Raw genomic sequence first — 15,124 nt, forward strand, 5'->3', positions numbered from 1 at the left:
GTGTATAGTCCCTTAAAATCACGTGTACAGTCCCTTAAAATCACGTGTATAGTCCCTTAAAATCACGTGTACAGTCCCTTAAAATCACGTGTACAGTCCCTTAAAATCACGTGTACAGTCCCTTAAAATCACGTGTATAGTCCCTTAAAATCACGTGTATTTAAAACGGCAAAATGTTTCAGACCTCATAGATTGGAGGTTGGACGAGAGACTAGACAATTGGTGACTAAACGAGTTCACTTAAAGGGAGAGGTAACAAATTACATATTCTTAAAGGGAATGTTAAAAAGTTTGAATTTTTTTTCCAGAACTAAGAATTTGATCAAGAATTAGTTCAAGAATTAGTTCAAGAATTTGTTCAAGAATTTGAAAGAATTTGTTCAAGAATTAGTTCAAGAATTTCAAGGTTTAGTTTAAGATTTTGAAAGAATTTGTTCAAAAATTTGTTCATGAATTTGTTCAAGAATTTGAAGGAATTTGTTTAAAAATTTGTTAAAGAATTTGTTCAAGAATTTGAAAGAATTTGTTTAAAAATTTGTTAAAGAATTTGTTCAAGAATTAGTTAAAGAATTTGAAAGAATTTGATCAAGAATTTCAAGAATTAGTTCAAGAATTTGTTCAAGAATTTGTTCAAGAATTTGTTCAAGAATTTGTTCATGAATTTGTTCAAGAATTAAATAAAGAATTTTAAAGAATTTTTTTAAGAAGTTGTTTAAGAATTTCAAGAATTAGTTTAAGATTTGAAAAAATTTGTTCATGAATTTGTTCAAGAATTAGTTAAAGAATTTGAAAGAATTTGTTTAAAAATTTGTTAAAGAATTTGTTCAAGAATTTGAAAGAATTTGTTTAAAAATTTCAAGAATTAGTTTAAGAATTTGGAAGAATTTGTTCAAAATTTTGTTCATGAATTTGTTCAAGAATTAGGTAAAGAATTTTAAAGAATTTTTTTAAGAAATTGTTCAAGAATTTGTTCAAGAATTTGTTCAAGAATTTGTTCAAGAATTTGAAAGAATTCTTTCAAGAATTTAAACCCGTTTTCTTAAGCTGAGATAAAGTAACCAAACATTTTAAAAGAGCGGTTTTTTTTCTGATTCATAACCGTATCCTTTGAACAAGAAGTATGGAATATGAAGGAGATAGAAACGACGCGGCCCGCCCTACCATATAATTATACATGCTTTACATACGGGGGCACTACATTTGAAAAGGAGTTTTAAAGGTTTTTTTAATTTTTTAAATGTGGTTTTTACTACACTATATTATATAAAATCAATTTTTATATAATATTTAAATACACTTGTATTTCTTACACTAATGGAGTACCGCCTGCTAAGCATGTATAATCATTGGGCGGGCCGCGTCGTTTCTATCTCCTTTATATTCCATACTCCTTGTTTCTGTCTGAGAAAAAATGGGGAATATATTGTCGTTTTTCTCTGTTGCAGCAAAATCCTCAAGCAAGTCTCTTTGCAACAAAGCTTCTTGGTGATAAAAAAATATTTTCTTTATAATAAAGTTTTTAATTTTTTTACCTTTTACAGGACAAGGATTTAGAGCATTCACTGGCAGTCAAATTTACTTGTAAAGAAGGTAGACCATTCATTTATACATTCATTTATTTATTCATTTGTTCATTCATTCATCTATTCATTTATTAATTTGTTCTTTTATCAATGTATGTATTGATTTCTTTAGAAACTAGCCTTAGAGGGCGCTTCGCGCCCATTTTCTAAATTAATTGTGAACATGTTCTCTTTGTGTACATCGTAAAACAAAACTAAAATAATTCGCGGATTTTCACAAAAAATTTCGTAGATTTTCAAAATTTTAAAAAATTTAATGACTATCGAATTTTGATTGAGACAAATATTTAAAATTTCAATCATTCATAAACCTTCCCTGGGGTCCCTAAATGTCCCACAAAAAATTTTGGGCCCGTTCGGTTCAGCCGTTTTGACGTTAATTGGATACAAACAGACAGACAGACAGACAGACAAACAAACAAACAAACAAACAAACAAACAGACAAGCCAAATTTATATATAGATTCATTTTTAATTTTTTATTTCATTTATATTTCATTCACATCAAGTTTTTTTAAAATATATATTTATTTTAAAACGTTTGATTCATTCATATAATTAATGATTTTTTAAGGCCTACACTAATTTTTAAATTTTTTATTTTCAGATTTTGTTTTTGAAAAATTCATTTATTGTCTCGTATATTGATTTAATTCACTGGATTATTTATTTATTCATCTAAAGATAATATTTAATCGTCGTCATATTCATCAATAAAATTAATCAAATCAATCAATCAATAAAATTAAGACTATTTGATTTCTATTTTAATTTTGATTTTTACTAATCTTGTCTAATAGCAAAAACACAGAATTAAACATGTAAACAAAGAGAAGTATGCAATTGACAGTTTTTCTTTGTTAACTTGTTAACTTGTAAACTTGTAATTTTAATAATTCTTATTAGGGATCAAGGCAGTCTTAATAAAATGTCGTTTTCATTGTATTTATATAAACGCCGGCAACTGTTTGTTTAGGATTTAAAGAGCCATTTCGAGAATCTGATTTAGACAAATATTTCAAGAAGTTTGGCAGAATTCGTTCCTTAATCATGCTAAAGGGGTCAAGAAACGTAAGTCTGGCATTTTTTATTCATTAATTTACTAATCTTTAATTTTGTTTAGATATTTATTTTATTTACTTATTTATTTTCTTATTTATATATGGCTTGGGAACTCTTTTCCCTGAAAAAACTTTCTCTTATTAAGTCTATCCAGTATCCAGTATCCACTCTAATTCGAAATTTTAAACTTTGATAAAACACATTTAATCTTCCTGATCGGAACAATCTCAAGAACTGACGAGGGTCAACCCAGACCGAAATATTTTTTTTCATCCTTCGCCATCACCGAATTTTAAACTAAGCAAAAACACATTCCCGTGATTCTACCGTGGTCCCCAATCAAAATTATTTTATTTTTGTTTTAACATTTTGTTCGTGATTGGATTTTCGTTGATTCGTTGATTTGTTGATTTGTTGATTCGTTGATTCGTTGATTTATTGTTTCGTTGTTTCGTTGATTCTTTGATTCGTTGATTCGATGACTTGATATTATTTTTGTCCTGGTTTGAGTTATTCTTATTTTGCTTTAGAAATCTGGGTTGGTTTTGTTCGAAGATGAAGACTCAGCTCAGAAGGTATGTCGACTATGACCAGAAAATATTTTAATAGTGGAATTTATTGTCAAAGTAAAATACTGTAACCAGTATGAGCTCAATAGCTGGGAATAGAGATAGTTCCATTGATGTAACAGCCCTCATACGAACCAAGAGATAAGCTCGGTTTGCAAGTAGTCCCTAGGGGTGTCTGCTGAATGTTTAAACATAGTCCTCTTTTTCAGATTTCATTTCAAATTAGTTCAAATTAGGTGTCTCTACTTGAAAGTTATTTATTGTCCACTAGGTGTCTCTGCTGAATTGTTAAATATTGTCCACTAGGTGTCTCTGTTAAATGGGTAAATATTGTCCACTAGGTGTCTCTGTTAAATGGGTAAATATTGTCCATTAGGTGTCTCTGTTAAATGGGTAAATATTGTCCGCTAGGTGTCTCTGTTAAATGGGTAAATATTGTCCATTAGGTGTCTCTGTTAAATGGGTAAATATTGTCCGCTAGGTGTCTCTGTTAAATGGGTAAATATTGTCCGCTAGGTGTCTCTGTTAAATGGTTAAATATTGTCCACTAGGTGTCTCTGTTAATTGGGTAAATATTGTCCATTAGGGGTCTCTGTTAAATGGGTAAATATTGTCCGCTAGGTGTCTCTGTTAAATGGGTAAATATTGTCCACTAGGTGTCTCTGTTAAATGGGTAAATATTGTCCACTAGTTGTCTCTGTTAAATGGGTAAATATTGTCCGCTAGGTGTCTCTGCCGAATTGTTTAATATTATCCACTAGATGTCTGCTGAATAGTTTAAAATATGGCCAGTTAGGTGTCTCTACTGAATAGTTTAATATTGTCTGCTAGGTGTCTCTGCTAAATAGTTAAATATTGTCCGCTAGGTGTTTCCGCTGAATTGTTTAATATTTTCCACTAGGGTTTGCTCAATAGTTTAATATTGTCCACTACGTATCTCTTCTTAATAGTTGAATATTGTCCACTAGGTGTCTCTCCTGAATAGTTTGATATTTAATCGTTAGTGTCTCTGGTGAATAGTTTAATATTTAATCGTTAGGTTTCTCTGCTAAATAATTTAATGTTTGTCCACTAGGTGTCGCTGCTGTACCTGCACAAGATCTTGGATAAGGATGTTTATGTTGTGAAAGCTCTAGAAGGGGAAAAATACAGGTAGAATATAAAAGTCAACTATCTTGACTTTAATCATTTAATTTTGACTTCTCTATATCTATATATTGTCTTTATGTATGTTTGGGTGTTTGGGTGTTTGGGTGTCTGTTTTGTATCTAATTAGCGTCAAAATGGCTAAAGCGATGAGGCCAAAATCTTGACCCTATTGAAAGTTTATGAATGATCAAAATTTTAAAAATTAGCCTCCAATTCTTAAGATTTTAGGATATTTCCAAAATATTTTTTTGAATTGAAATCAATTTTATATTTTGACTTCTGCTTTGTTTCAAAGCATATTTGATCTTGAAATAGCCATTGAAATAAGTACACAAACGGTTCATAAAATTACCTATAACATTATTATTTTGGCACAACGTGTTAAAATATCTGAATTAAATCTGAAAAGGCTGGAACCTTCTCGATAAAGAGAAAATTTCTGTCCAAAAACTTTATAATACTGCGAACCAAAATAACAGTTTTATAATTAGTTATTACTTCTTAATTATACTCTCTTGAGTGCATGTATATTTTAAATGAGGGGAAATAAAATGTTGATGCTAATTGTTGATAAAAAAATTGACATCAAAAGCATTTTTATTTGCCGTATTACCCAAAAGTTCTGCTGTAGCAACAACTTATCTAATACCTGGGGGAAAAAAAACTGTTCTGAAGGGGGGTGGGGGGGAAATGAATAAAATATGTATCCCTGCTTGAGTGTAGACCATTCATATTACTTTTGATATTTAGAGAAAGAAAGAGAAAGGAAATGGAAGAAGAATATGAAAAGGAAATTATGGAAAAAGAAGCGAGGAAAAGGTAAAATTCTTCATTATTTGATCTAATACTGACAACTGTTTACAATGATAATAATGAAATTATTCTCCAGGCAGATGATCTTCGAGAATATCAAAAATATTCAGAAGAAGTTGAGAGAAGAGATTCAGACGAGTCTTATAAGGTAAAAGACTCATTTATTTATTCATTTTTTTATTTGTTTATTCATTTATTTGTTTATTCATTTATTCATTTATTCATTTATTCATTTATTCGTTAATTCGTTTATTCGTTTATTTGTTTATTCGTTTATTCATTTATTCGTTTATTTATTGATTCATTGATTCATTGATTCACGGATTCACGGATTCACGGATTCACGGATTCACGGATTCATGGATTCATGGATTCACGACATGACACGACAGCATTTACATTTTTTTCTAAATAGGAAATTTCCCAAAAACCTAGGCATTTGGGAAATTTCCCAGATACCCAGGCATTTGGGAAATTTCCCAGATACCCAGGCATTTGGGAAATTTCCCAGATACCCAGGCATTTGGGAAATTTCCCCCAGATACCCAGGCATTTGGGAAATTTCCCAGATACCCAGGCATTTGGGAAATTCCCCAAATTCCTATAGGTATTTGAGGGTGGTATATTTTTAAGATTTTGGAAATTTCTCAAATGCCTGGGTACTTGAGAAATTTCACAGATACCCAGGCATTTGGGAAATTTCCCAGATACCCAGGTATTTGGGAAATTCCTATTTTTGACATTTTTGATAATTGCTGTCACTCCCTCATTCACGATCTGAGTCGTATATTGCAACTTTCTGAATTTGTATGGAAGCTACGTTCTTCAGTATAAGTTGTTTTTAACAATTTTCTACTTATAGAGCAACATATAGAAGTAAGATTAGTAGCGATCAAAAGCGATTATTTTCCCGCGTAAGCCTATACCCCCTTTCATTTTTCACGAACACTCCTTTTAAAGAAAGATCTGGGCCCGGATCCATTTTTATCCAGTGCGGATCCTCGAAATTAAATGGATCCTAAGCACTGCTTAATGTTTTTGTTAATATGAATAGACCTGGGCCAAAAGAGTTTACTGTGAAGCATGAAGCATTTATAGAACTTGAAGGTTAGTGTTGATATTTTCTAAATGTTAATGGGACTGTTTCTTAATCTTTGTTTTGTTATTTCGGTGTTGTGTTTTGGGCGATTTGTAACATTGGGCGTTTTGTTTTTGGGGGATGTGTAATTTTGGGTGTTTGTTATTGAACTTTTTGTTAATGGACATTTTGTTTTTGGGCCTTATTGTTGCTTTAGACATTTTGTATCTACTAACTTAATATTCTCATGAACTCGTCCTAAACTACTAAACTTTTTATTCTCCTGAACCCGTCATAAACTGCTGAACTCAATATTTTCATGAACCTGTTCTAAACTACTAAACCTAATATTCTCATGAACCCGTTCTAAAATACTAAACCTAATATTCTCAAGAGCCCGTCATAAACTGCTAAACTCAATATTCTCATGAACCCGTCCTAAACTTCTAAACCTAATATTCTCCTGAACCCGTCCTAAACTACTAAACTTAATATTCTCCTGAACATGTCCTAAACTACTAAACCTAATATTCTCCATGAACCCGTCCTAAACTGCTAAACCTAATTTTCTCATGAACCCGTCCTAAACTACTAAACTTAATATTCTCCTGAACCCGTCCTTAACTACTAAACTTAATATTCTCATGAACCCGTCCTAAACTGCTAAACTTAATATTCTCATGAACCTGTCCTTAACCAATAGTCCTATTTAGAAAACGATTATTGTTCCAGGTGTACCAGCGGATATGACGGAGGATAGATTGAAAAAGTATTTTACAAGATTTGGTAAAATCAAAGATTTTGAGCTCAGTAAACGCTACAAGGGAACAGGGTAAGTTTAGGATACTATAGGGTCTTATACTGTTAGTATTTTAGGGGTTTAATAGCCAAGTATTTTAGGGGTTTAATAGCTTAGTATTTTAGGGGTTTTAGTATTTTAAGGGTTTAAAGAGATAATACAGATATTTTAGTGATTTTGAGATATAATCCATCTGGGGTTTAAAGAGATAATCCAGTTATTTTAGTGATCTTGAGATATAATCCATCTGGGGTTTAAAGAGATAATCCAGATATTCTAGAGATTTCAAGAGATAATCCAGATGATTGAAAAGGGATTAATAATATATAAATAAAGGGATAAATATATTTTTTAATTCAATGTTTTTTTAAATATTTAATGGGTTTAAGGGATTGTTTATATATTTTGAGCTTGAAGGGATTGCTTTATTGTGGATGGAATTGTTTTTATTCAATTTTTTTAAAAGAAAATTCTAAAGACATGCGGAATTTGCTTATTTCAAAATTGTTTGATCCAATCTTTTTGTTCAGATTTTTACAGTACAGCGAACAGTATATGATGGACTACTGTTTAAAGAAACCGGTTCATACAGTTGATGGGCATGATATATCATTATTTGAGGTAAAACAAGCAGGGTTGTATATTTCTTGGAAAATTACCTCATTAAGAAAATGAGTTTTTCCTAGAACATATTGGGTGAAAAGTATGAAAAAAAACATGAAAAAACTTGCCTGCTTATGTCCTTTTTCCCCCAGAAACAGAAATTAATTTTCAATCATAAAGCATTGAAAAATATTGTACTTTTGTAGAAACTTAGTGAAGTCCTTTAATGGAAATGCGGGAAGAAATATTACATAAATCTGCAAAACTTTTAAAATAAATTTTTGGCAGAGTGGGATTCACGTTGTGTTCACTGCCCCGGAAAATTCCAAAACAGAGAAAGGGGGATTGAATTTTGTAGATCCAGAAAAATAATATCTGTGGGATGCCTTCGTAGAGACTGGTAGCTGGTGGGGTCTTAAATGTGGCCGCAGCGCTCGGCCCCCTGTCCTAGCCGCAGCGCTCAGTCCAGAAAGTGTCAAAATTCAATCCCCCTCTCTCTGTTTTGTAATTTTCCGGGCATTGAACACAACATGAATCCCACTCTCCCTAAATTTTTAACCCTTTAAAGGGACTGGTCTACGTAATTTTTAGTGACTCTACATAAAAGAGTTGAATTTTTAATTCAGCAAATGAATCAAAGAGTATTTTGTTGTTTTTTCCTGAAAATTGATCATATTTAATCCTCTAGAAGAATATAGATTTATTCAGCAGAGAAAAAGAAAGAAATTGACAAAATTCTTCTTGTCTTATAAAGAAGAAAAAGCGTCAAATCTTCCTGGCTGTTCCTTAAATAAAGATATAAAGTTACAATTGCAATCGCTTAAGCAACTCTTAAATTTAAATTTCACTTGAAATTACGCTGCTCAACTTTATTTTTTTGTAATTTCTATTTTGCGCATATTCTTTTTATTAATGAATAAATAATTTTCTAAGGGTATTCCATTCCAACCAAGACCGGAGAGACCTGGCTTTGCTCTTAATGATGTTAGACCCAAGCCTATAGAGAACGCGAGATATAAACCGACAAAATCACACAATATTGGGGAAAACAAGACTCTTAAGGAGTCGGATGAAAACAAGGCGGAGAGCAAGGCACCTGAAAATCCAAATAATGATCAGAATATGGATCAAAGTCGATCCAATCCTACATCCCCATCCCTTCCTAATCCTCTAGCTGATCCAACCACTTAATCCAATACAGACCGCTCATTGGATCCCATACCTTCAAAGGATCCAATCTGGTAATGGATTCTATTACTTCCAATAGCTTTAATCTGTGAATTGAGTCCAATCTCGGAAGAACTTTGATCCTAATACAAACGACCTGACCTGAAGTTATGAATATGATTTTGCATGAAGAGAAGCCATTTTAAAAATGATAATTTAGACAGCAAGATAGTTATTTTCATGAAACTGTTCCCTAAATATCACTGTTGATTTATTACAGGGTGAAAAATCAGATTTGTTACTTTCAGAGATAAATGAGTGTTTCTGCTCCCTTTCAGGGTATGGAGGTGAGTTCAACTAGCTTTCTTTGATCTTGATTATGACCTTGACGTTGGCCTTGACGTTGGCCTTGACGTTGATCGACCATGACATTAACTTTGATCATGACCTTTACTTTGACCATGACCTTGACGTTGACCATGACCTTTACTTTGACCATGACCTTTACTTTGACCATGACCTTTACTTTGACCATGACCTTTACATTGGCCATGATCTTTACTTTGACCAAGTCCTTTACTTTGATCATGACCTTGACTCTGACCATGATCTGTACTTTGACCATGACCTTTACTTTGACCATGACCTTGACGTTGACCATGACCTTTACTTTGACCATGACCTTTACTTTGGCCATGACCTTTACTTTGACCAAGTCCTTTACTTTGACCAAGTCCTTTACTTTGACCATGACCTTTACTTTAACCATGTTCTTGACTTTAACCATGATCTTGACTTTGACCATGATCTTGACTTTGACCATGACCTTGAAATTGACCATGACATTGACGTTGACCATGACCTTTACTTCAACCATGACCTTGACTTTGACCATTACCTTAACTTTGACCACGACCTTTACTTTGACAATGACCTTAACTTCGACCATGACTTTTACTTTGACCATGACCTTTACTTTTGCCATGACCTTTACTTTGACCAAGTCCTTTACTTTGACCAAGTCCTTTACTTTGACCATGACCTTGATTTTGACCATGACCTTGACTCTGACCATGATCTGTAATTTGACCATGACCTTTACTTTGACCATGACCTTGACGTTGACCATGAACTTTACTTTGCCCATGACCTTTACTTAAACCATGAGATTGACTTTGAACATGATCTTGAATTTGACCATGACATTGAGGTTGACCATGACCTTTACCTCGACCATGACCTTTACTTCGACCATGACCTTTACTTCGACCATGACCTGAACTTTAACAACGACCTTGACTTTGGCCATGACCTTTACTTTGATCATGATCTTGACCATGACATTGACGTTGACATTGACATTGACATTGACATTGACATTGACATTGACAATGACAATGACAATGACAATGACAATGACAATGACATTGACATTGACATTGACATTGACAATGTTGTAGGCCCTAACTGCTGCAATGAAAGTAAATATTGTTCCTGACCAAGAATACCTACTTCAGGGAACAGTGAAACTTATTTAAATGAAAATATATTTCTGTTTTGATTTCAGACATTTATAGAGTCACATCCGATTCATACCAATAACCCTTGAAACCTTTCTCAAAACAAAGATGAATGAGAAATCATTATTTTTCCAACCGAAATTTTTTTTCCTTTTCTGTTTTCTTTATAAAAGTAACTTGCGGATTTATGCTGTTGAAGTCATTAAGGAAATAAACTAAATGTAACACTTCTCAAGATAGGTATATTCGACCATATCTCCCTTATTGTTCCTCAGATAGATCAAGGGTTAAATGGTACCGTTGTGAATCGAACATGCCATGGTTGAAATGATGATTTAAAATTAGTCTACTATTCCTTTAATATAATTTTAATGTACTAACGATATGTGTAGTTGATGTAACAAATGCCTTACTCCAATAGTTCTTTTAGGTCTGTGTCAAGGAGTATGAAATGGAATGGAGATACATCTGACGCGGCCCGCCCTACCATAAGATTATACATGCTTTGCAGACGGTACTCCATTTGTATAAGAAATATTCAGAATAGGTTATTGTAAACGCGGTAATTGTACATCAAACCAATATTTCTTATACAAATGGAATACCGTCTGCAATACATGTATAATCATATGGTAGGGCGGGCTGCGTCAATTATATCTCCCTTCTATTTCATACTCCTTGGTCCGTGTCAATCTAGATACAGCAATCTCTGTATTATTTGGTATGTATCGTTCAGAAACAACTCGCTCTCGAACTCAATGTCCGACCAATAATACTTCAGTCTGTATCAATCCAGATACAACACTCTCTGTATTCTCAATATGTATCGTACAGATACAACTCACTCTCGGGACTCAATGTTCTACAATAAACCTTAGTCTGTATCAATCCAGATACAACACTCTATTTATTCTCAGTATGTATTGTACAGATAATAATATGGACCGATAGGTCTGTTCAGAAATTAATTAATGTTCAGGTTTATAAAATATTGAGTTTATTGGTATATTTATTACATGTACATTTTACTGATACAGGGAAGCGTACTGGATTCTCATGTTGATGTACTCAATCACAGGTTAGTTTCATTTTTATGATAACTAGGCTTTTAGGGCGCTTCGCGCTCATCTTCTATTGCAACTTTTAATTGTGGCTTTATCTCTGAGCATCTTCTCTTTTTACAATATAAAACAAAAACAAAAAAGTTCGCGGATTTCATAATATTTTTTCGCGCATTTTCGAACTTTTACAAAAATTTAAAAAAAACTTTTAAACACAAATTTTTTAAATTTTGATCATTCGTAAACCTTCCCTGGGGTCGCGTGAGGTCCCATACAAACTTTGGGCCCGATCGGTTCAGCCGTTTTGACGTTTATTGGATACAAACAATTAACAAACAAACAAACCAACAGACACCCAGACAGACAAGTTAAATTTACATATAGATTAGCATAATTTGAAAATAATGTTGTCTGAAAAGTTGTAATCCTAATACCCATTACACATCAATGTGATTTTTTGCAGAAAGAACTATTTATAAATATAGTTTTATCTGAATGGGTCTTCGTATCTATTTATCTATTTCTATTATTAACTACCTAGCTCAAGTGCCCGGCGTTGCCCGTGGAATTTTTTTAAATCAAATTTTCGTTTTAAATCCTCTTTTTATTTTACCTATGTTACTCCCAAGGCACTCATGGGTTCCCTCAGTTTCAGCCCATTCGGTCCAGCCGTTTGGCCGGCTATAAGGAACATATATACAAATGTCTTTTTATATTATATAGATATATCCATTAATCTGTTTTTTATCAATATTAATTTTTTTATGGTTTTTTTTCATTGTAACATTTTTTTCAACCTGGCACTAAATCTACAGTCTAGAGTCTACTAATCTATCGAATAACATGAATTATCTAAAAATTACCAACATACATTTTGTTCTAATTTGAGAGCAATCACAAGGGATATCCCACTCAATCGTAAGCGGTCAATATTGGGGTCTCTTGCAGATTCCATTTCCTTATGTTCTTTAATTGTCCAATTTGTTTTTATTTTGAAGGTTACGGGGTTTGTGTGATAATGTTGATATTGGACAAGAAACATTCCATGAGAAAGAAATGGTATTTTTTCATTTTAATTTTCTATACAGTGGGACCCATAAAATTGTGGAATAAAAAGACGATATTTAAGCGATCCGTGTATTTGATTTTGTTTAGAAGGAAATAGTTTTACAGGGGTCTGTGTACACTGCACAATTGGTTTAAAAGGGGTCTGTGTACACTGCACAATTGCATGGTTAGGTTTAATGTTCAGAGGAAATCATTAAAATTATCAATCGTCCTCGTGTTCCTAAGTTTTATGGATCTAACTGTAAGATTTAGTTTAGAAATGGTAAATCTTATTGAAGTTGATTTAACTGTTATTATTTTTATTTTTATTATAATTAGCATTGTTTATGTTAAAATTATTGTTATTAATATGTTTAACATTTGTTAATTTCATTATTTTTGGTGTAAATTGTTTTTTTTTGTAGTTTTTTTACCTCATTATACATTTGTTATTATTATTTATACACAATAAAAGATACTCGAATACTCGAATACTCGAATACTCGAATACTCGAATAAACTTATTTATATTTTATAATTCTAAACTTTTTTTAGGTTTTTTCCATTCGTGGCACAACTTCACAACCCCTCACCCTTAGGTCAGTAATAGACTTACTCGCTTATTCATTTACTCACTTACTTATTCATTTACTCACTCACTTATTCATTTGCTCACTTACTTATTCATTTACTCACTTACTTATTCATTTACTCACTTACTTATTCATTTACTCACTCACTTATTCATTTACTCACTTACTTATTCATTTACTCACTTTCTTATTCATTTGCTCACTTACTCACTTACTAACTCACTCACTCACTCACTCACTCACTTATAAACCTAATCATGAACCCACTCACTCAGACTCAATCACTCACAAACTCAATCACTCCCTCACTCACTAAACCACTTAATCCTTCACTCACACACACATTTATTCAATCAATCACGAACTTATTCACTACTTTTATACTCACTCACTCACTTACTCATTCAAGCACTTACTCACTCATTTACTCATTCATCAACTCACGTACTTCAACATTCACTCAATCATTCATTATTTATTTCAGAGTTCGGCATAGTCTAGAACCTAACTCTGGGATCCCGTGGCAGGTTAGATCTAAATCATTTTCAAATGAGCTCACATTGGATATTGAGATCAAGTGTTCGAAATAAACGAAAGTCTATACCATAACTCCGATTTGATTGTGTAACCAATTTTTTCTTTTTTCTCATTTCGCTCCTTAAAAGCAAAGGGTCATTCATTCATTGCACAAACAAAAGTTGGTTTTTTAGCACAGATTTGGATTCATGAAGACTTTGACAGAATTGATATGGAGAAAATTTTCAAAATTGAAATACCCTTTTCTTCAGAATGTATTAAAAAATTTATTAAACATGATAAAAACAGGTACGGGGGGGCTATGGGGATTGAAGGATGCAATTCTGATAAAAAATAAGAATTCTTGTAATGAAATTGGTTGATTGATTGGGTTGTTGGTTGAGTGATGATTGGTTGATTGATGGATTGATTAATGGATTTGTTGTTTGATTGATGATTTATTGGTTGTTTAATTGATTGATTGATTGATTGATTGATGCATATTTTGTTGAGATATTTGTTGGTTGGTTGGTTGGTTGGTTAGTTGATTTATTGATGCCTATTTAGTTGAGATATATCGGTCAGCCTGAGTTGGGGAACAGAGCAACTGTTGTCAGGTGATCAATTACAAACTTTAAAAATTTAAAATTTAAAACACTCCCATTAAATTAAAATTTTCGCTAAAAATATAAAATGCTGGCAAAGCATAAAAAAATAGTTTCGTGGAGGTTTTGCTTTAAAATTTAGAACTTAAGAGAACGCTTAAAAAAAATAAAACTTGATTGTATTCTTAGTCGAATTTTTTTAATTTTTTTGTGGACACTCAGGGGTGACCGGGTAGTGTTATAGGCCAAAAAAAAATTCGAAATTTATTTTTCCAATTTTTGTTCACGGGCAACGCCGGTCCCTTCAGCTAGTAAAAAATAAAACTTTATTGTAATCTTAGTAGAAGGGCAAAACTTCAAAATTCAGCAGAAAATTCTATTTCTTTCTCAATAATTTCAAACTTTCCTTTCTGCTGGGAAGTAGCTATGGCTAAAGAAGTTATGTGAGGAAGAATTTTTCCAGGGGATGGTTTTTTTTAATTCCTCTGGACAGAAAACGTCCACAATCGATTGACGATTTAGTAAACAATCTCATTCATTAAAAAAATTGAAGAGGGTTATCTGTTTTGTAAATCTATCTGATCTTAGTCAAATGTTAGTTAAGAAACAAATGAAATATTTTGTTGCCCCATTGGAACATGAATGGAAAAAGATAATACAAGAACTAATAAATACAAAATGAATTATTTATATGTTGAAGGATTCGATGATTACGTAATAACTGAAATGATAAATATGTTATGTAATAAGTAATGATTAATGTCGCCTATTTGTGCATAATTTTGCACATTTGTTTTTCTTTTGCAAAACTATATATATTTAAAATATTAAAACAAATTTAAACTACACCATTTATATATGTTTGTATATCTTTGTGTGTGAATAACTATTAACAAAAATATATATAGAATAGAATTTTTTTTTGTATAATTTTTCAAAACTATTTTTGTTGTAATATT

At 32.1% G+C, this 15,124-nt stretch overlaps 1 protein-coding gene across 1 annotated transcript; it reads left to right on the forward strand.

Moving 5' to 3' along the window:
- Nucleotides 1-182: 182 nt before the first annotated feature.
- Nucleotides 183-9,132, forward strand: LOC111715418 (uncharacterized; the record flags this gene model as incomplete). The annotated part of the gene is given in 11 exon segments (XM_023490731.1): nt 183-252; nt 1,542-1,590; nt 2,560-2,654; nt 3,176-3,220; nt 4,290-4,366; nt 5,114-5,182; nt 5,253-5,324; nt 6,231-6,283; nt 6,987-7,086; nt 7,584-7,674; nt 8,590-9,132. Coding segments are annotated over 11 exon segments (979 nt in total), but the record flags the coding sequence as incomplete, so codon positions are not given.
- Between the last annotated feature and the right edge of the window lie 5,992 nt (nt 9,133-15,124).

The sequence above is a fragment of the Eurytemora carolleeae genome, unplaced genomic scaffold, assembly GCF_000591075.1.
Source record: "Eurytemora carolleeae unplaced genomic scaffold, Eaff_2.0 scaffold1772, whole genome shotgun sequence".
Taxonomy (NCBI): Eukaryota; Metazoa; Arthropoda; class Copepoda; order Calanoida; family Temoridae; genus Eurytemora; species Eurytemora carolleeae.